This window comes from Pleurotus ostreatus (genome assembly GCF_014466165.1).
Source record: "Pleurotus ostreatus strain PC9 chromosome Unknown scaffold_1, whole genome shotgun sequence".
Classification (NCBI taxonomy): Eukaryota; Fungi; Basidiomycota; class Agaricomycetes; order Agaricales; family Pleurotaceae; genus Pleurotus; species Pleurotus ostreatus.
Genome location: NW_023503156.1, coordinates 4,613,474 through 4,634,400, shown reverse-complemented (window position 1 = coordinate 4,634,400; position 20,927 = coordinate 4,613,474). Strand labels below are relative to the sequence as shown.

The following is a 20,927-nucleotide window of genomic DNA, read 5'->3' as shown; positions in this document are numbered from 1 at the left end:
CCCAGAGGGAGCTGGAGCCGGTACGCTGCCTTGCCAACCTTCCGGACGACCTTGTAAGGACCAAGTCGTGCGTGTCCGAGTTTCCGGGAGGGTCAGGCAAGGTTGATGTCCGACGAGTCCAGCCAAACCTTGTCACCCGGTTGGTACTCTGGAGCAGGGGTCCAACGCTGATCATAGTAGTGCTTCATGTTATCCTGAGCCTTGACCAATGCAGACTGAGCTTCATCAACTGCGGACTTGATCTGGTGTACAAATTCGTTTGCGGACTCCATCCAAGACGGTGGCTGATGAGGTTTGAACCCGAGGCGAGGATGTCGGCCAGTATCTAGGAGGAAAGGTGACTGCTGAGTGGACGCATGGACCTGGTTGTTGTATGCAAACTCCGCCATAGGTAGGAGACGAGCCCAGTCATCCTGGCGCTCTCCAATGAAGATCCGGAGATAGGACTCGAGTTCCTGGTTAGTCCGTTCTGTTTGTCCGTCGGACTGAGGCGTAATGTGAAACTGCCTTTGGTAGATGCTATCATCAAGAAGGGATTTAAGTTTCCCTGCTTAATATGATTTCAATCTAACGTATCCCGACAGGCCGTTACGGATGAGTCCGTAATACCTCACCTTGCTTGCCTACTTCCTGAAAGGGACGCAAAGAGAACATCGGTATTAGGCATCGATATCATGAAAGAGATTTGGCAAGACATGGAGCACACAATGCTTCCTACTTGGGTTTCTCGTGTCCCCTGTGATTGGACCTTGCTGACAGACTTGAACGCAAGCCAAACCCGCATGCTCTGCACAGTCCATCTACCCATTACCTTGATCCGTATGTGGCATGCCTCTGAGGGTCGAATGAGAGAAATATTGGCAAACTTCATGGACCTCGTTACGGCGGTTATAACAGCCAATATGCGAACGACTTCAAAGGAACAGATTGCTACCTATGACTTCCACATTACGTGTTACATGCAACAAGCCCACCAACTCTACCCAGATGTGTCCATCAAACCCATTCATCACGCTGCCCTTCATGTCGGGAGGATGCTAGAGGACTTTGGGCCTGTCCACTCACACAGCTCTCCATATTACAAGCGCTATATCAATTTTCTTCATTGCATGAACACAAACCGAAAGCCAGGTGAGTTACCCATGTCAACAGCGTAAATAGGCCCAGCTAATCTCATCCACAGGTGGCCAGCTAGAGTCGATGATGATGATGATGTCCGCACGTAATGCCAATCTCTCTGCCCTTTTGGCAGATAATACCGCTCTACGCAATAAAGTATCTGAAATTGTCGACATTCTGGCCAAGTTCAGCCGAGAGGACACACAGCGTCTTGCTCGTTTTGGCGAGTTTGAGCCTAGTTCAGAGATTAAATTAGGTCTCAAGGTAGAACTCGCACGTTTGGACGACTGTTACTATCAAAAGCTATGCAGTCAGCTCTCGGCCACTATGTTAGTCGACCGCAATCCTTCATTCTATGACGAAATTCTGCTTCATGGCATATCATACGGTTGTGCTGGTACCTCCAAAATCCGAAATAGTCCGGTTGTCTTTCATCCTGCAGCAACCACTGTCGATGCAGACACACCTATACTCGCTGGTGTCGTAGAAAGGGTATTTCAGTACACCACGCCGCTGTTCACCGGTATCTTCTTGGGTATTTGGTCCTTCCAACCAGTCGATTCGGCCCTTGACCCATACAGACAATATGGATTTGCTGGAGGTTTCCTGTGCTTCCGGAATGTTAATGATTACCATGTCATCCTGCCACCGGCCATTGTAAGGGCAACCTCAAGATGGCCGACAGTGCAGGCCTAGCAGAGGGAGAATCCAAAGAAAATGAATAAGACTAACTACAATACATGAGAGAGCTGCTCACCTAGCAGAGGGAGAATCCAAAGAGAACAGGATAAGGATTCTCCATGCTAGGAAGCGAAGTATATACTGTAGTAGTGTGAGAGGAATGCAGGATAACTGTACAGTACACCAGCCACAAGTCCGAGCAAATATCACAAGGTACAAGGAAACATGTGATAATGAAGTGGAGGGTAAATGCACAGGAGTTGTGCCAGCGACTTGGGGAAGTAAGGGCGAAGGGTAACAAAGTGGGGAAAGAGGATAGAAATAACCCGGACGAGCCCCGAAGAGTATAGACGAGTCCGAGCAAGTCCGAAGTGTCCGAAGCAAGTCCGAGCAAGTCCGAAGTGTCCGAACTGCGGGAAGACTCCGGAGTCACCGGACGCAGCTTGGATGCGAAAGGAGTGGGTGGAAAGGAAGTGGAAAGGAAAGGAAGCGAAAAGGAACGAAGGGGAATGAAGGGAATGTAGGTAAGAGTCCATGGGATGAAGGAAAGGAGAGAAAATAGGAGTGTCCCCTTACAGCCATTGTCTCACATTGTGCTTTGACAAGTATGGGAGCGGAGACTGGTCAAGAGCTTGTCCATGCCTTGCCACTGAATCAGGTATGTGATGTATCGCGCCTCTCTCTTTTTGTTGCTAACCTTTTGACCTGTATATAGCTGAGGCAATCGTCTGAGTTTTCCTAATTTCCGCACCCTTTGATGCCTTGGTAATCGCTTTCGTCTCCGAGCAAGGCAAGACATAAACCTCTGCCCCACTTCGAACCATCACACATGAATTGTGACATAAGCTGGGGCCCACGGGGAGAGCGCAGGGATAGCATATCATTGATCATCATCACCTTCGTTCTATTCGAAGTTTGGTACCTTCCAACACAGTCTGAGCTCCAATCTCTAGCCACAAACATGGTGGTAAATACCTTAATCGTAAATGATAGCTGCGGTCCCCATGCAGCTTATCAGTAAAATATCTGAATGCAGTCGCCTCATCGATTGTCGCTCAAGATGCCCAAACATCCGAGCACGATCTACTTAATGTAGGTTCGCTAATACTCCCGATTCACACCTCGCCTTTACCTGGTCTGGAAACAATTCAGGACAGATCTTGTCAGGATTATATAAATGTAGTCCGTCAACACTCCCTTCTCCATTAGCTATAGTGTTCTCAAGGAATGTTGCATATCTCCCCTCGTGTGTTGGCATTTTAGGCTCGCTCTATAGAGAAACTGAAGACTCTCTCTCTGCCAGGTCGTTCGTGCAAGTGATGCAAGCGATATCAACAGATCATCAACCGACACCGCCGAAAGGATAGGCGAGGTATGTCGCTGCGTAGTGGTTCTCAATGCCATCGCTGTCGCTGATGTGGTAGCTTGCAGTGTCCCTCGTCAATGAAGGTGATTTCTTAGATTTGGGTTTACTATATTTTCACGCCCATTCTCAATCCACCTATCTCGCAGACCACATGATGATGGTGGTGGTTGATGACGCCTTCGACACCCCCACCATCAAGTACCTCATTCGCTGCGTAGAAGAGGGCTTGCTTGAAGTGCAAACAAAGTCGTTCGCGCTCTCCAGCCGGCTGGAGACAGAGGCGCCCACAACTCTGGAAATGGTGAACTCACATCTACTCGAGACTTCTAAGGAAATGTGGTTGTCTTTGTCAACCTTGGCATTGGTACTCGACGCATTGCAGCTGTTAGATAGCTTTTGAAATTTCCCGTATTTCACCCCCGTCACATGTGTATAGTTCAACTCTTATCGATACATTCCATCACCACCAGGTTTTCATTGATGGTACGCCTGCAGGGCTTTCAACCTCAAGGACATCACGATGGTTTATGATACACCTGCAGGGCTTACAACCTCAAGGACATCATGATGTGTACATACCACAGTGATAATACTCGCAAGCATTCTCAGTGCTTTGGATTGTCTTCCTTACATTCATCTTTCCCCCGCAATCTGTGTTTGCCATGTTGCTCCTGCCTAAAGCCTACAAGGGTCTTAGTGATCATCGCAACCGTTGCATCGCTGTCAAGTGTCGATGTAAGCTCTAAACACTGTGCTTGTGGGTTTAGCTCATTCATATATTAGGTGCCGATTCAAAGAGACTGAAGAAGGCGCGGCTCGCGATACACGTACACACCATCCGGAAACTTCAACCCATCATCTGCGGCATGAGTACATCCATGTTCTATATGAGCATTGACACGATCGTTCAGAACGCATCTATCGGGTTGCCCCGGGGTTCAAGCCACACTCTGACGACTCTTGAGACATTGAGTGATCCCGTGCGTGTATCTGTTCCTAGCGAGTGTCACTCATAATCAATCATGGAGACAGCCGCCTGTTGTTAACTTAGAATATGTCAAGATGGCGGCCATTGCTGCTGTTCAAGTCTTAGTGTTGGAACGCGACTCAGATGACATTGTACAGTGGATACACCACATACTTGGTGAAGGAAGATTATTTCCTCCCTATATGTTCCGCGAGGTGGACCAAGCCTATCGTCGAAGGAAGGTGCGTAAATTCTCATTTTGCGAAAGGAGTGACTACGTACTGATGAGTAGCCGATCCTCAGGGATTCCTTCAGTCGCCCATGATATTAGCAACATACTCAGCCTATATATCACAACGTCCATATGACTGCCTACCGCTCTATATGGAAGAGCAAGATCGGGGGGAACTGATTACATCTGTCTATGCGGTAGGTCTCGATGGCCTTATGAGATAAACTGGCAACTGATATCAGTTATACTAGGTGCATTCGGCCCTCAGCCTGTACTCGCAAGGTCGCAAAGGGGATGAAGGGACCTATTTCCCTCGAAATTGGGGAAACTGTTCCAACCGCCAAAAACTCTGGATCGCTTCTCTCGTTGAGTTGCTCACTCCAGTCGACTTTGAGCATATTGTTGACTCAGCCCGGATGATCAACATCGTACCCATCTCACCCATTCCAGTGGAATCATACAACACAGCTGGGGATTTGGCTATCTTCTCACAGGACCTGCTTGTTACGGGTAAAGAAGTCGATGCTGCGGGTGCCAGTGGCCACTTTATGGGTGAAGACAGAGACGAAGACGAGTCATGTGTATCTGACAACGCCTATGACCGTTTCGGCAATCAAAAACCGCAGAATGCGTATAGTCAAGACCTGCCAGATGGTTGGAAGCATCTTGCTATTGGCAGGTACGAAGATCTCTGGGATGAATGGAAATATCTTGGGTAGTACCATTAGTAAATAATGCCACGTTATGGGATCCTTTACCAATGTATCTTGATACCGAATTATTTGAATCATACACGACGGCTCTTGCACTACAAGGTCTCCAAGGAAGTCCGTTCATAAACATTCCTGGACATACATTGCCAAAGATGGTAGTCCATGTGCATGCTACCAAAAGCAGTAATGCAGCCAGAGCAAGCGCTCAAGCGCAGTTGATCAGTCGCAGTTTCGAAATTCGGCGAGTGCCGCATGGAGTGATGTCGACAACCTTGCCATCGAGACTGGTTGAACTCGGGGGGTCTCGCTATTGAGGTCAGTTCATGCTCTGAATACATGTTGTGCTGACTGTGTTGGTGTTGATTTGACTAATTAGGATACTATCCATGTCCTCTGATGGCATCTTATCTGTGCTGAAGGTACCGGTGCAAGCGAGCACCTAATGGCGTGCTTTGACGAGCCACAACAATCACGAAGACGGGGCTACGATTTGGACGACTCTTGCACCACGAAGGATCCCCAATCGTTACAAAATGGGCCACATCCTTCCCCACATCCTCCTCCTCTCTCCATGCCGCTCTCCACGCCTTCCATCTCTAGCCGCCATTGATATCCCCGCACCTATGATGGGTGAATGCGTGCAGGAGAAGCAGACGCGGGTGAGAACGACGAACGGGGAGGAGTACGTGTGTCAGTTAGTAAATGAACAATACCGCAAAGACGATGACGACTAGCCTTATTGCAATATATTACCTCGCGAGCACGATTGCATACGCCGAAGCTAACGTTTACGTAGATGCGAACACGGCGCCGCTGGGTTCTCAAACGAAGGAAAGGAAATCAGCAAGGGGAGTAGATCGCAAACGAAACGAAACACCTATGTAACCGTGGATGCAAACGAGAACGACGACGATAACTCGACAACAACAACAACGATAACTCGACGATGCCAACAACGAGGTGGAGGAGGAGGAGGAGAGGTGGTGAGGAGATGGATAACACGATCCGAAACCATGAAACCACGAAACCAACAAAACCACAAGACCTCGATGGAGAGACTAGAAGCAAACGACGATATAATGGGTGGACAGGTGAATGACAAACGATCGAGGACGAATGGTAAACGGTACGAGGACCGACGAACCAGCGTGGATAGAAAGAAACCAACGAGAAGAAACTCGACGCACAACGAAGGGAATACACACCAATGAACGAGAACGTGCATCATCGCGATCACCACCACATCACCACCGTCGTCGTGTTCGTGTTCCTTTCGATACACCCCCAGTCGAGTTGCACGAACGTTAACGTTGAGCGTTGTGGCGATTGGCGAGTCAAACACGGCGACTGGAATGCGAGTGCAAGACCATGAAGATGACGAGGATTACGGATACACGGATAGAGTGTAGGGAGAGAAGAGAGAGGAAGAGGAACGTAAAGAGAGAGGGACATACAGATAGTGAAGTGCGCATAATCAGGATGTTGACGCCATAAGCAGTCCCGCCAACTTTGGCGTGAGAGTTCAACGCCGTAAGCAGTCCCGCCAGCTTTGGCACGCAAGTTCGACGCCGTCATCGTGCCCACCTCTCACCACCATCATCATCAGTACAAAGTAAGTGGTGCACCACTCTCGACCTCATTTTCTAACACATTTCAACCCAGCATCTCAAAAAAACAAACATGCGAGCTTCGTATTCGCCTAACACTCCACGCCCTGTCGCCTGGCTGGCCTTTGTAGAGGTCCTGGTACGCAATTTCGGCGTCCTTCACCCTATGGACAATGTTGTCATTGTGTAAGTGTTCTGTATTCTTTTCTACTACGCTAACACACACCAATTTGTAGTGACGCTTCCGTGACGCCTGCAGGCGCATTATCGTCATCTATCCACGTTTTTCGCGGCCAAAACGGCGGCGATTGGATTCTAACCATCACAATCGACGATGACAACAACAATCTGGTATCCCGACGCGGGTTTGGGCACCAGGTAGTTCCGTTCAACCCGCAGGATTACATGGAAATTGATCCTTTCCATGTATTGATCGCGTACACCATTTGTCTTTTTTTCTTGTAGCACTTGGCTTGCAGCTATAAATTCATCATACAACCTATGTACATTATTGTGAATACATTCTAGTATATTTTCAACGTAAGATCTCCTATGATACTTAGAATACTGCCTTCGTCGATATGCGGGAGATATCGTAGTTTACATCCTAAATACACGCTATCAGGGATACGTTAACTATATCAGGAATGATATTTAGAATATCATCAGGTTATCTCCAACAGATAAAGAGCTCATGATAATCTGAATACTAACTGTGGTGATTTTTAGAATAACATCTTCAAGATCATCATGTTATTTTTGTAGGTGGAAGGCTGGTATTAATCTCATTTATTCCCCCATAATACCAGTGCCAATACTTGAGAAATATTTAAATTACAACTTGGATTGATATGATAATATATATTTTGAACAATAAACTGAATTACTCTACAGTATCTATGGTGGGAATAAGCAGAAGTGTGTTGTTTTACCCTCACAGTACCATCTCCGTATCACTTGTGCTTTTATGGGCATTTGCCCGCAGTGTGTACAGTACACCAGCCACAAGTCCGAATGAATATCACAAGGTACCAGGGGGCATGTGATAATGAAGTGGAAGGGGAATGTACAGGAGTCGTGGCAGCGACCTGGGGAAGTAAGGGTGAAGAGTAAGAAGCGGGGAAGGAGGACAGAGGTAACCCGGACAAGCCCCAAAGTGTATAGACGAGTCCGAGCGAGTCCGAAGTGTCCGAAGTGAGTCCGAAGTGCGGGAAGACTCCGGAGTCACCGGACGTGACTGTAAGGGGACACTCCTATTTTCTCCTATTTCCCCTGTCCCGCCCCCTTCCTCCTCGTTCCTTTCCCCTTTCCTTCATTCCCTTTCCTTTCCTTTGTCCCCTTACCTTTCCGCTTCCCTTCCGTTCACTCCCTTCGCATCCGAGCCCCGTCCGGTGACTCCGAAGTCTTCCCGCACTTCGGACTCGCCTCGGACTCGCTCGGCAGCTCATGCTGTAAGAACAATGCATTAAATTCCCTTCCGCGGTTGCAGGTCCATTACAATGTTTGCCAGGGCTGGCTGGTGTAATGCATTATGGCCCTTATAGGTGCGCTGCGTAATGCATTATGGTCTTTATAGGCGCGCTGAGTTGCTAATGCTTATTGCGATGTTTCCACGCTTAATCTAATCAATCTTAAGGATAATCAATGATCTCTGATTGTACTTGATTATCTCAGAGTGATTATCTTATTTTCTAGTACTTGATTATCTCAGTGTGATTATCTTATTTTCTCATCTTTCAGATCTCTCACGGATCAAAGTCATGATTAGATTGTGATACAATGTAAACGGAACGGGAACGGAACGGGAACAAAACAAGATAACAGAATGAAACAAGACAATAGAACGAAATGCAGCAATGGAGCAGAATGTGAGCAGAATGTAGCAATGGAATAGGAGTCGAAGGTGGGCAGATGGTAGGCAAACGAATAGGCAAACGAATAGAATGATGATCTTACAGCATTTGCTCCAGGTGCAACGCCCAAGTAACGTCCGCAACGGCCTTGTTCCAGCTCTTCAATGCAGGGGATGTCTCAGGAGTCAATCCCCTCCACCACCACAAGCAAACGATGACGTTGATCATACCCTTGTGCCCAGTAGCACACATGGACTCCCAATCCCCTGAGCCAGCCTTCTGCAACGTTCCGTCGGGAGCCTTTATACGCCAATCTGGATTGAGCTCAGCCCACCACTTCCACCACTGCTTGGCGAACGCATCAACATCGGTAAGGCTGGCCGGGGTTCTGTGGTAGTAGCGTGCCGACTTGATCCAATTGGCTACCTCTGCTGGCCATGTGGATGAATCTGGAAGTTTAACGTCCTGTACTCGTTAACAATAATAAGCACCTGCAGGAGAAATATATATGCTGTTACTCACCCCTGCCTGAAAGTTATTTAGCGCCTCTACGGTTTCCCAAGCCTGTAGAAGGGATGTCCATCTAGGCCCGTAGTACTCGTTGTGGTGCCGGTTCTTCTTTTCGGCATCCGTAAATGCATTGTAGGCTTTCGTGAACCATGCCGGTCGAATGTCATCGGATTGAGACGATGCAGGCGCTGGATCATCGCCACCTGCCTCAGATGTGGAGTCGTCGTTGGGGTCATTGTCAGGCTGCGGGTCGTTTGGAGGAGAGTTTGGACGAGACAGGCTGGAAGTGGGAGTAGTGGGATGGGGTTGGTCCTTGTCAGGAGCTGATGCTGCCTTGCCTCTGCTTGATCGACGAGGAGTGGGAGTAGTAGTGGGATTGGGATGGTCCTCGTCAGGAGCTGATGCTGCCTTGCCTCCTCTATTCGATCGACGGGGAGTGGGAGTAGAAGTAGGATTGGGGTGGTCCTCATCAGGAGCTGTAGCTGACTTGCCTCCTCTATCCGATCGACGAGGGGGAGTAGTGGGATTGGGAAGGGAATGGTCCTTATCAGGAGCTGCAGCTGACTTGCCTCCTCTATTCGATCGACGAGGGGGAGCGGCCGGCCTCAATCTTTTTGATTCATTGCCTGAGTCGGGCACGCCTGAGTCTGGCGCATAATCGTCGTCGTCCGCAGGAGGTGTGGATGGCTCTCGAGGCCGCTTCTTTTGTTTGTCAAAGAGGCCGTGGTCCTTGAGTCCTAGTGATTGAAGAAGCCGCTCATTGCGGGCAATGTTGCTGCAGCGCTGGAGCTCGTAGTTGGAAAGCTTGGCAAGTTCCTTGATTCGTTTCTCCTGTGCCGACAGCGCAAGTTTGGCTACATCCTCCAGTAGCTCGGGTCCAACACCATCTTCTCCAACGTCAACTCCAGCATCAGCAAGTCGACGCTCCGCAAGGTCGATTGCTTTCTGCAGGAGGGCCTCGTCAGATAATGAAGCCCGGCCAGCACGTGTGGGGGCCACTGCATTGGCTTTGGGCCTAGGTTGAGTGATTTGAGGCCCACTAGGGTGGCGTGATGGAGTTTTGGCGGGCCCAGTGGCAGCGGTGACTTTGGTTGGAGAGGTGGTAGGCGTTGGCGTTGGCGACGTCCAAACATTCGAAAGTAGGCAGTAAGTCGGCAAGATCCTGCTCATTGGAGGAGCCCGCTTCTGCTCCATCTGTGTAACGTGGTGATAATGGACAGAGTTGAAAAAGCTATAGCACTTACTACCGGAAGCGGTTAGCGCAAATCGAACAAAGAGTTTCATAGCCTGCTTGAATCCCTTGGGATCGAGGGAGGGGAACGACTTCTCGTCCTTCGAATTTTCCGGCACCAAGGCTTATCTGGGATCAGTTAATCCACGTAGAGTAAGCAAGGAGAAGCTCACTAGACCGCCCGAAGCTTTTCTGGGCTGACCTCCTTGTCTTTAGGCATGCCGACAGCAAAGAAGCCGATGTAAAGGCCAGTAATTGCACGAATTCCGTCAAGTAGGGGCTGAATAGTCGGCGTTATACTTTCGATAGCCCTATTTGCAAGTAAGCGTAGTCTTCCGAAGCCGATACTAGTACTCACATTTCACGTTCGTCGGGATCCGTAACATCTTCAGTCCAGACCCCCTTGCTGTATGCCTTCAGAGTGTCATCGTACTGCTTTTGCGTCTCCTTGTTGATGAGCTCCTGAACGTCCGACGGCTCCGCACGCAGCAGTCTCTCTGCGATCTTGTTCCGTGTTGCCAAACGATAGTCTTCATGCAGGTTTAGTGTCGGCCATTCCTCGTCCAGCGTTGCGGCAACCTTTGACTTATAGGGCTCCGTCCGTTCGTAATACTGACAATCCCTAAGTCGTTGTGGTCGAGGATGGTCGGATTTACGGAGCTTATCAAGCCATGGCCCCCAAGGATCCTTGCTCGTGTTCAAGCCTAAAGAAGCTCGACGATAGTTGAACCAGTTCTTGATTTTCTACTCAACGTTAAATTAGTGTGTGACCAGTGCTATCTAAGTATAAACAACGAACCTTGACTAGCCTGTTGACGGTATCGGACTTCATGTTTGCGACTTCAGGAGTGAGCTTTGATTCTTCAAGAGCAATGTTGAACGCCTCAGGTATGTCGTCCTCCGCAGGAATGAACCAAGGGAATTTCCGAAAGTAATTGGGAAAGAACGTATTTGTAAACCAGGTTGAGACGGCGCCGCTGCTTGAGGCCTTCCGGTATTGAGGCAGCATGTCATTGAGGTATTGAAGGCGCTCCCCCTTGAAGTCTCCTTGGTTGCCACGCTTTCGTTTGCCCACGACACCAGTCAATACGTTGGTGAGTTCGTTTTCCTTCTGGCTCAAAGTTGTCTGAGACATTGTTTGAGAGTAGTGGTGGTGGAGAGAAAGGACAAGCGGAGTTGGGGTGGTGACGGTGCGTTGTGACCACTCAAACAAATCACAAACCAGGCAAGATCTTGCACTCCGTTGTTGTACCTGATCTGTTAACAAATCTGTTAACGATCTATTCGCCGTCTCAGGATTTGTTCGTGCGAGGGAACACTCATTTCTGTTCTGTTTAGTCTTAACTTATCAGGGACAATTTGTGGCTGTAGGTCCTTGTAGAATATGCTCCGTACATCATACGATCAAGTTGGATCGAGATAATGCAATATATTGTCAACCAACTTTGGAACGCAGTAACTACTATTGGGGACAGAGTAAATGGTATGCAAATTGGCGAAAAGAAACCGCGATCTAGATTATTGTGCCATGTTGAGCAGATATTAGAGCGGGGGCCTGTCGGTAGCCCAGTGAATGGCCTGGTTGTAATTGTTGCAAATGATCATGGACGTGTTGTTCCACTCTTCACATTCGAGTAGGAAAAAGGCTTGAGCACGCTCCCTATCAACAGGGTAAGGACACATTAAGGAACTTTGAATAGAAACCTACGCGTCCTTGAATACTCCGTGGTTACGACCACCACGAACTCCATAGAACGGGTTTCTGATTGTGTTATCACGTAGGATGCGGTCGGGCGGATCTACAACTCCAGTCGTTTTCAAGCGATCGCCATCTCGTCCAGCTTGATGCCACTGGGCAAAGATATTATTGGCCGAGCGCCTGTACAATAATCTCAGCAATGACGACTACCTAATAGAATTCAACTTACTGATCGTGGAACATGAAGGAGCGCGAAGGTTCAAGCCGAACCAGCCAGAAAGGGCCATCATTGGCATTTGAGGAGAGATAGAAATCGGATGCATGATGTTCTGGCGCTGCGGCGGGTGGGGGAGTGACGTTCATTTCGCCGAAGGGGGAAGGAGGCGACCGTTGCTGAATATCTGTGAATGGGGACAAGGGAGCCAACGAGGGAACAGTGGATGAGGGCTGGACGCAGGTCTCCATGTCGTCCTCAGAGGACGTTGCCTGTCGATGAAGTCTGTAGTGTGCCGTACGAATCCGTTGACTACGTTGCGCCAACCTATCTCGACTTGGGCCTGTACGACATGGAGTGGGTGCATCGAAGTCAACATCAGAGGGACGCGAGGAGTCGTCCAAGTCCAGCGAGGGGTGTTCCGAAGCAGGGGGGTCGGTTGCATATGACGGGGGGGCCTCTGGGGAGGGCGGTACATTCTCCCAGAGATCAATAAACCCCTGAGGATCGTTGTCGTACACGATGCCCTCACACATTCGTGCAAATATCTTGTGGAGCGGCCACGGCTCGTGACGATTGGGAAGGGCTCCATGCCGTCCATCCGTGTGGTTTTTTTGGCAAAACTCGTCGTGCGCTCGACCCAGGTCATCTGCGTTTGCAAAGGATCGAACCTGGACACCCCTTGACTCGAGGTAGTTGATGATTCCACTTAGCACTTGGTTAAAACAGAGTACGGCAGATAGAAAACGAGAAGACGTACCGATCCTTCTCAAAGAAGACTTGGGCAATTTTCCCCCAAGTCAGATACAGGAAGGGGCCTGGGAGTCTTCTGAACGGAACACTCTTGTCGCGACCAAAAACGAGTAGTCTGCAAGTCGATGGGGATTGAGACATGATGGCAGTAGGTCAAAAAGAAAAGACGATGATGTTGAATAGCGTGGGTGCTGAGATAACGGTCTTGAACACTGGAGGTATTTATGTGATCCTGTTCAAGGGTCGCCCGGTTGGGACAAGTCTTGAATTTGGCTAAGTCGCATCCTTTTTGAATCACACATTAGGGGTACTCGCTATCAAATATGTTCAGTATTGTCAACTGGGGTGTACGTCAGTTATGTGCATTCCTAAGCCCTACGTACCAGTGAGCCAGACTCATTTATTCCTGCGAGAGGACAACTGGATGCAGCCGGTGGAAGCTAGGCTGAACTTGACGCCAACGATTGTTGACGAGAGACTCTGGGGTTCAAAGTACGTATGCTGGCACTTGACTGGCACTGTTAAAAATGACGAAGTAGGTTATCCCAGCCATAACTATTGAGTCGTTCACTCACCTACAGAAATGCTCCACAGAACGCAGTTCTGTTGTCGAGCCTGGATTATCTCGACCTTCAATTCCCCCTCCCTTCCCTTCATCCCTTCATCTATTGGATTCCCTCGACTCCACCGTGCGTATTTTTCTTCACGGCGTCGATATCTGAAGTGCAAGTGCATGTTAGCGACTGACTACGAAACGAGGTTGCAAACACGAACCTTGTTTCGTAGTCAGGTAGACGCTAGACACTTGCCACCCAATCTGCATATGGCTTGTGGGACGTCGATCGCGATTCAAACAACGGTGAGCGATCTCTGTTGGATTCGACAGAGTACAGGTGGAAGCTTGTAGTTAGTTCCGATGATGTTGGTCAAGTTGGTCAATCGGATCATTCCAGGTCGTTGCATTATTATTGGGCACTACAACCATAATTCACTGTGTGCCACCTTATTGCATTTTGCCACTACTAACAACATTCTACAGGGATCTATCAAATCTATCGAGCCCCCTTTCCCATCGATCCTGTCCATCCTGCTTGGGGTTCTCAAGAGGTGCACAGTCAAGATTTCTCCGGAACCCATTTTCGACCCATCGAAATATACCTCCCGCCGTATACTGGGTGATTGAAACTCGCTCCTCCTTTGGTTGAATGGGTACGTTAGAATGTCGAAGTAATGCGGACGGTATTAACATGGTTGCACCTGGAGGAAACTCCAGAGCTCCCATAGTATTAGATGCCCCCCTTTCTTCGGATCGAAGTTACCCAGTGCGGTGATTGCACACAGTCCCGTCGCGAGATTGACACAGTCAGTGTGATCCACACATATAGTATGGGGGCCAAGGTTAACTGAAAGACATGTGAAGTCGCTGTTCTGAACGTTGCGCTTGAGCTCCGGCTGGGACTCAATGAGCTTGTCCAGTGTTTCCCTATAGTATAGGCCTTGCTTCGGTGCAATGGTGTGGAGCAATTTCGATTGCATTCCAGCAATTCGTCTGACGTTGGGGTTATCAATAATTGCGTCCATCGTGGCCGCATTTCTATTTGAACTTCGTAACAGCATAGGTCTACGCTGACCCCCACCGTACGATATTCCCTTCGTCAGTGCAGGAAATCTCCCCCTCCTGTGATTCAACTCCTTGTGGGTGAATCGACACCCCCTCTGTGCGCGAATCACAGCCTCAAACGCATCCGTAGTAACTTGAGACCATCCGGGGGCTCGGGGGCTTGCACCGCCTGCAAAAATTCGCCCCTGCTCATCTACCAGAAGAAACCCATTCCTGTGGAACTAGGTGAGTTTTTTTTTGCTTTGGAAGGGGCGGCTTTGGCTTACCTTGGATCCCAGGGAAGAACTTTGAAACCCTGCTTCGCTAGCTCGGCGACCTGCCCATTGGGGGAGTGAATACGGTCGCGAACACCAATGTAAGCTGTGGATGCTCGGTTACTGTCCCTGGCGCAAAACTGCGTGGTTATTTGGTGGTTTTGAGCCCTGCGTCGAGTGGCAACCGCCTTTACGGAAGTTCCGGCCTGCGCTAGCAGCCTCTCGCGCTGGTCTCGGCATTTGGCTCGTTTGTTCTGCCTATTGCGTGCCTTGGAATTCAATTTCTGAACCCGATCTGGATCGCTCACCCCTCCGCGCACAACGATGTGTTCGTCTACGCCACTCGCCGCGTTCTCCATCGACGGGCTATCTGTGCCGCTCGCGTTATCCATCTCCCTGCGGGCAACAACATGACCGTTTACGCCACTCGCCGCATTCTCCTTCGACGCGCCATCCCTCGCGTCATCCATGCAACCAACATTCTCTGCTCCATCAGCGGGAACATCAGGGTCCGCATCTGACTCCAAGTCGGTGAGATCGGATTCCTCGCCCATCTCTGATAAGGCGTGCAATTCAGACCTGGGGTCTTCAAGGTTTCCCCTCGCGACCGCCGCGTCCAATAAGTTGTGCAAGTCGACTGACGTGTCGTACCGCACAGGCAGTTCCCATGGAGAAAATACGGTGCCAGATCTCGTCTTGCGCTCTGAATAGGAACGGCAAAGGTTAGTAAATTGCATTGCATGTGTTCAGAAAAGGGAACTAATATAACAAGGGAAAGAAAAAGTTAAACGCCGCTCCGGCGCAGCGAAGGAAGGTGCACTCCTAGCTCCAAGGTCGGAGCCCGGAGGCGTTTGAAGGAGGTAATGTGAAGCTTAAACAGAAATGCTTACCGCCGCTCATTCCTTCAACCTCAGGCCTCAGTGGCTTGTTGGCAATAATTGACTTGGCGATGTGGGTTGAAAATAGTGTCACGGGTCCGCGTCAAGGTGCCGCTCAAGCAACAACAAACAACCGTGCCTCGCACCCCTAGCATCCTCCTAGCTGCTACCATCGAAGATCGGATTCCTCAGAGAACAATCAGCGGCGAACTAAGTAGCAATATTCTCTGCAATACGTGACTAACTGACACCGCAGAGGGTAGCGTGTGTTGAATCTCCCGTTTCCATACCCTCATTTGGACGCCAGCGATCCATTCTACACCATCCTATCAGTGAAATGGCTATACACGACATACCTGACTGCATACTGTGAGTGCGCTCTCTACAACCCAAAAAATCCACACACCCACCATGTCTCGACGCAGGAACACTAAGCGAAAGCGCGCCAATGATGTCTTCGAAGTTGACATCAACGACATACTCAACAACGAGCCATTCGTTGCATCCATCGGACGAGTCTCTGCTGACGGACGCCGTGTCAGGAATGAGGTAGTCTCCTTGCCCATTTCGAATGAGGTAGTCTCCCTGCCCATTTCGAATGAGGTAGTCTCCCTGCCTAGGAAGCAGGCACGCTTGGATCCTCCTAATGTCCTGGCCGCATCATCTAATGGATTCGACTTCACCTTCTGTATGAACGAAGACTCATGGAAGTTTGAAGGCAATGAAAAAACAAAGGCAAGACGCTACACATCATCGGTACGTACTGCTGGCTTACTATACTGTTTTTGTGGAGCTGACAATCCTTGTGGCTAGGACGATCCTCTCAAGGAATGGGTACCGGTGGCTGGTGAGTTTCTACTTGAACTCATGAGGATTGAGGGGCCAGGCTGCTCGTCCCTCAATACTTGCGGATCCTGCAAGAAGGTGCCGGTCGAAGAGGAGCAGTCCCTGTTCAGGTGTCGCGATTGCTTCCACTCCACCCTTTTGTGTTCCGCCTGCTGTATCAGAAAGCATGTTGAATGTCCCTTCCACATTATCGAGGTGCATAAATATTCCTGTTTCATTGGCGGTATTACCAGCTGACGAAATTAGAAATGGAATGGAAAATGCTTTCTGCGCACCTCACTCAAGACTATCGGCTTACGGGTTCAGCTTGGACACTCACCAGGGGACGCTTGCTCTCATCCTGCGTGTGCCTCCAATGTTGTTGTGCTTCATACAAACGGTATACACCAAATCGCGGTCGACTTCTGTGCCTGTGAGCACGTCGGTACATATGGTTTAATGAGGCAACAATTCCTTCGACACCGGCTATTTCCCGCAACCATCGACCAGCCTCAAACATGCTCAACGTTTTCACTTCTCGAACATTACCGCATGCAAGCACTCCAAAGCAAGGTTACCATGTACGACTATTACATGGCATTGGAGAAGCTCACAGAAAACAGAGGGTTTGCTTCAGTTCCCGTAGGTCTTATTTTTCATCTAGAACTTGATGCTAACAATTCATCTCTAGAAGCGCTACAAGGAGTTCGTACGGATGACTCGTCAGTACAGATACCTTACAGCCCTGAAGCGAGGTGGCAGGGCACACGTTCCATCTGGGATCTTGGGTACGGGTAATGGGGAGCTGGGAATCCAATGCCCTGCGTGTCCTACGCCTGGTGTTAACTTACCTCTTGATTGGGAATCAGCACCCCCAGACCGAAAGTACGTCAACCTAAACTGCGGAACAGTTCTAACATGAAGTCCTAGATTTCTCTATACTCTTTTTCTGGCCCTCAACGCTTGTTTTCGACTCAAACGTCGCATCGTCTCTTCCGTCAAGAAAGATCCTGGGTTGGGCATCGATTGGAGCTACTTTGTGGAAAATGAACCTTTCCGACGGTATATATTAACAGTAACTGATCAAAAGGAGGTAAGCACCGTCATCCCGACGGATGGGTGAAGTACTGACATACCAATGAGATGAGCACGTGCAGTGGGTTGGCCGCTCTCGGCTACGCAAATACTAAGTTTTCACGAGGGTATGCTGCTACCGGGGTATGTCTTGGAGTGTGTGCCCGACACGAGATCATACAAAGGAATGGCACAGCAGATTTGCAAGTTGGAGAAAGGTGAGTTATGTGATTGACTTTTAACAGTGTTGAATTCCGAATCAATACAGATACTGCAACATGGACTATTGCCTCGCATCCCTCCTCCGTCACCATGATCCAAAGCTAAACAAGCTCGTATCCTATGATATCGTGTGTCAATGGTCGAAACACGTTTTGGAACGACTTCAAAAACTTCCACCACTCGTCAGGCTTAAAATTGCCTCAAACGCCATCCGCTTCGCGATTCCAAAACTGCATATCCATGGTCACACCCAGTTCTGCCAAAGAACGTACTCCTTAAACTATCTGCCTGGCGTTGGGCGTACCGATGGTGAGGGTATCGAACGGCCATGGGCAAACATCGTGGCAACTTCGACTAGCACTCGCGCAATGGGACCTGGAGCTAGGATTGAGACGCTGAACGACCATTGGAGCCATTGGAACTGGCAGAAGATTATAGAGATGGGTGAGCATGCTCTCGTTCATTGCCTTGTCTAACTCTAACAAATTAATATCAGGTCAACTTTTTGCAAAACGTCTTCGACTCGCGATTGCCGAGCGTGAAGTTCAACAAGAGTCCTTTGAGATATTCTCATCCAAGCAGGCCGAACGTATAGATACATGGAAGGCTATGGTATCGGCGTTCGAAGCTGATGGGAGCAAGCCAAACCCGTACGAAATACCATCACATGGTGAGTTCAGTTCTTGGCTGTGCTCCTTTCTCATGCATTTCGTTAGGGATTACGGAGGCGGACGTTCAATTGCGGTTAGCCAAGTTGGAATCAGAGGATGCTGGAAAGGGTGTTCCTGCATTGCATGAAGTGGGCCCGAGTGGCTTCATCGTTGAGGGCTTGGAGATTGAGGAGACACAGTACGTTATCAAGTCACTGTGCCTGATTCTGACATTGACTTCTCGAGAGGCGATGAATTTCTGCATACGTCAAGAAGGCCTCGGGGTCTGCTCAAAAACTCAACGGAGTCGACATGCGAACAAAGCTTACTCGCTCCCTAGCACGGCTTAGAGTCCTACAGGGCATTTACACCCCATGCGTCATTCACAAGCTCACTACTCGCGACACCCCAGATGAGGAGGAGGCTGAGTCCTGCCCTCTGCTCCTGCCCTCTGCCCTTACTCCCGAGGAACGTCTCACATGCGCTCCAGGCCTCGTCCAGATAGAGCAGGAGTTACGGGATGCCCAGTGCCGGTCGGCGCTCAACGAGCTATGCACCCTCCTCTTCATCAAGGCACGACTCGTTGGGTACAAGGACCGTAACGCAAGACACCAGCACGCAAACACCAGGGCACGTATTTTGATCGAACGAAACGAGGATCGCATTAAACTTCAAACGCAAAAGTACCAGGCTGCATGGCGTGCCTTGACGAACATGTCACACGACGTGGGATGGCCTCAGTTGAAGCAGGAGCACATCCGGTGCATGGATGACCCAGATACATTAACAGAGCGACATACAAGGCTGGCACGACAAGTTGAGAAGGATGGAGTGGATACAATACTGGTGGAAACGGGTGTCAAAGAGGGTGACGTAGCCTGTGATGCACAGGTTGAAGGTGAGACGGTAGGAGAGGAGAGGAGAGTGGCAAAGGAGGGTTACCGGACAATTTCTTGGATCTGGGTGGATGGGGACTACTCAGAGGAATCAATGTCTGATGGGATGGATACAGGTAAGTGAGCTTTCATGGTGGTTATCAATCTTGCTGATGTAGACGATCTGTAGCTCTGAGAGTTGAATGGGCAAAGGCGTGGTCCCGTGTACGTAGATGGGAGGAGGAGGTGGATTTGTTGAGAGAAGAGATGCGTCGAACACTGGTGAGCCTTCGACATCAAGCTAGAACATGGGAAAGCAAGGCAACGAACGGCAGCGGCCCACCAGACGTCCTAGCTGGGCTGTCCGCATATGCTCATCGGCAAGCACATATTCGGTACGCACTTGCCAGTCGCTTCGAGGAGATATGGTGGGGTAAAGATACCAAAGGTGACGACGATGAAGAAGAAGAAGAAGCGGCGGGGGAGGGGGACGAGGAGTACTGAACGGAACGAGGGGTACGGAACGGAACGAGGGATACGGAACGGAGGAATCATTCTGATTGGCTAGACGATTGTTCCGAACTGTGCGAAAATACTACTATAAAAGAAATATATGATAAGAATATGATAAGATAACAATACTATGATAGTACATAATGATAACATTGGCTTGATAATGATAAGATCATCATAGATCAACCCAGATACAATAAGATCAGTGATAAAACGATAAGATCAGTGATAAAACGATAAGATCAGTGATAATATAAGCCAGAGATAATAATATGATAGAGATAAGCCAGAGATAAGCCAAATTTGGCCGGGTAGGCAAACATTGTAATGGACCTGCAACCACAGTAGCTACATATTGCATTGTTACTACAGCCTAAGGTGCGCTCGGACGCTTCGGACTCGCTCGGACTCGTAGATACACTTCGGGGCTCGCCCGGGCTACCTCTATCCTCCTTTCCCACTTCATTACTCCTTGTCCCCACTTCCCCAGGTCGCTGGCACGACTCCTGTACATTCCCCTTCCACTTCATTATCACATGCCCCCTCGTACCTTGTGATATTCGTTTGTACCTGTGGCTGGTGTACTGTACAGTTACCCTTCATTCCTCCCACGCTACTACAGTATATACTTCGCTTCCTAGCATGGAGAATCCCCATCCTGTTCTCTTTGGATTCTCCCTCTGCTAGGTGAGCAGCTCTCTCATGTATTGTAGTTAGTCTTATCATTTCTTTGGATTCTCCCTCTGCTAGGCTTGCACTGTGCGGCTATCTTGAGGTTGCCCTTACAGTGACTCGGATGCGAAGGGAGTGGGCGGAAAGGAAGTGGAAAGCAAAGGGAGCAAAGGGGAACAAAAGGGATGTAGGTAAGAGTCTGTGGGATGAAGGAAAGGAGAAAATAGAGGTGTCCCCTTACATCACCCCCCTTCAAGGTTGCGGCGACCCAACGCGAAGATTCCTGCCTGCCACACCACAAATTCACCAACCCCGAAACTCCGGACTGCTGCGAGAAGATGTCGAAGTATGACTGCACGGAGCCCGGAGCCTTCCGACTGCGCCAACGCTCCCAGGAC

At 49.5% G+C, this 20,927-nt stretch overlaps 7 protein-coding genes across 7 annotated transcripts; 4 read left to right on the top strand and 3 right to left on the bottom strand.

Annotated features, from left to right (window-relative positions):
* Nucleotides 1–869: 869 nt before the first annotated feature.
* Nucleotides 870–1,815, top strand: PC9H_001696 (uncharacterized protein; the record flags this gene model as incomplete). The annotated part of the gene is made up of 2 exons (XM_036771346.1): nucleotides 870–1,131; nucleotides 1,184–1,815. 2 exons carry the CDS (start codon nucleotides 870–872, stop codon nucleotides 1,813–1,815), a joined length of 894 nt encoding a protein of 297 aa, XP_036637191.1.
* A 2,013-nt stretch (nucleotides 1,816–3,828) lies between these two features.
* Nucleotides 3,829–5,084, top strand: PC9H_001695 (uncharacterized protein; the record flags this gene model as incomplete). The annotated part of the gene is made up of 5 exons (XM_036771345.1): nucleotides 3,829–3,901; nucleotides 3,950–4,146; nucleotides 4,199–4,375; nucleotides 4,437–4,562; nucleotides 4,617–5,084. The coding sequence occupies 5 exons, from the start codon at nucleotides 3,829–3,831 to the stop codon at nucleotides 5,082–5,084; spliced, it is 1,041 nt and encodes a 346-aa protein (XP_036637190.1).
* A 1,043-nt stretch (nucleotides 5,085–6,127) lies between these two features.
* PC9H_001694 (uncharacterized protein) lies at nucleotides 6,128–7,150 on the top strand (the record flags this gene model as incomplete). Its single annotated transcript, XM_036771344.1, has 4 exons — nucleotides 6,128–6,226; nucleotides 6,685–6,690; nucleotides 6,741–6,871; nucleotides 6,922–7,150. The coding sequence occupies 4 exons, from the start codon at nucleotides 6,128–6,130 to the stop codon at nucleotides 7,148–7,150; spliced, it is 465 nt and encodes a 154-aa protein (XP_036637189.1).
* A 1,487-nt stretch (nucleotides 7,151–8,637) lies between these two features.
* Nucleotides 8,638–11,414, bottom strand: PC9H_001693 (uncharacterized protein; the record flags this gene model as incomplete). Its single annotated transcript, XM_036771343.1, has 5 exons — nucleotides 8,638–9,003; nucleotides 9,061–10,380; nucleotides 10,458–10,590; nucleotides 10,638–11,023; nucleotides 11,079–11,414. 5 exons carry the CDS (start codon nucleotides 11,412–11,414, stop codon nucleotides 8,638–8,640), a joined length of 2,541 nt encoding a protein of 846 aa, XP_036637188.1.
* A 407-nt stretch (nucleotides 11,415–11,821) lies between these two features.
* Nucleotides 11,822–13,086, bottom strand: PC9H_001692 (uncharacterized protein; the record flags this gene model as incomplete). The annotated part of the gene is made up of 4 exons (XM_036771342.1): nucleotides 11,822–11,939; nucleotides 11,988–12,158; nucleotides 12,208–12,900; nucleotides 12,953–13,086. The coding sequence occupies 4 exons, from the start codon at nucleotides 13,084–13,086 to the stop codon at nucleotides 11,822–11,824; spliced, it is 1,116 nt and encodes a 371-aa protein (XP_036637187.1).
* Nucleotides 13,087–14,187: 1,101 nt separating this feature from the next.
* On the bottom strand, nucleotides 14,188–15,557 carry PC9H_001691 (uncharacterized protein; the record flags this gene model as incomplete). Its single annotated transcript, XM_036771341.1, has 2 exons — nucleotides 14,188–14,779; nucleotides 14,833–15,557. The coding sequence occupies 2 exons, from the start codon at nucleotides 15,555–15,557 to the stop codon at nucleotides 14,188–14,190; spliced, it is 1,317 nt and encodes a 438-aa protein (XP_036637186.1).
* A 552-nt stretch (nucleotides 15,558–16,109) lies between these two features.
* PC9H_001690 (uncharacterized protein) lies at nucleotides 16,110–19,848 on the top strand (the record flags this gene model as incomplete). The annotated part of the gene is made up of 11 exons (XM_036771340.1): nucleotides 16,110–16,454; nucleotides 16,512–16,545; nucleotides 17,083–17,165; nucleotides 17,215–17,408; nucleotides 17,454–17,616; nucleotides 17,667–17,815; nucleotides 17,866–18,263; nucleotides 18,316–18,489; nucleotides 18,536–18,668; nucleotides 18,820–19,481; nucleotides 19,535–19,848. The coding sequence occupies 11 exons, from the start codon at nucleotides 16,110–16,112 to the stop codon at nucleotides 19,846–19,848; spliced, it is 2,649 nt and encodes an 882-aa protein (XP_036637185.1).
* Nucleotides 19,849–20,927: the final 1,079 nt, after the last annotated feature.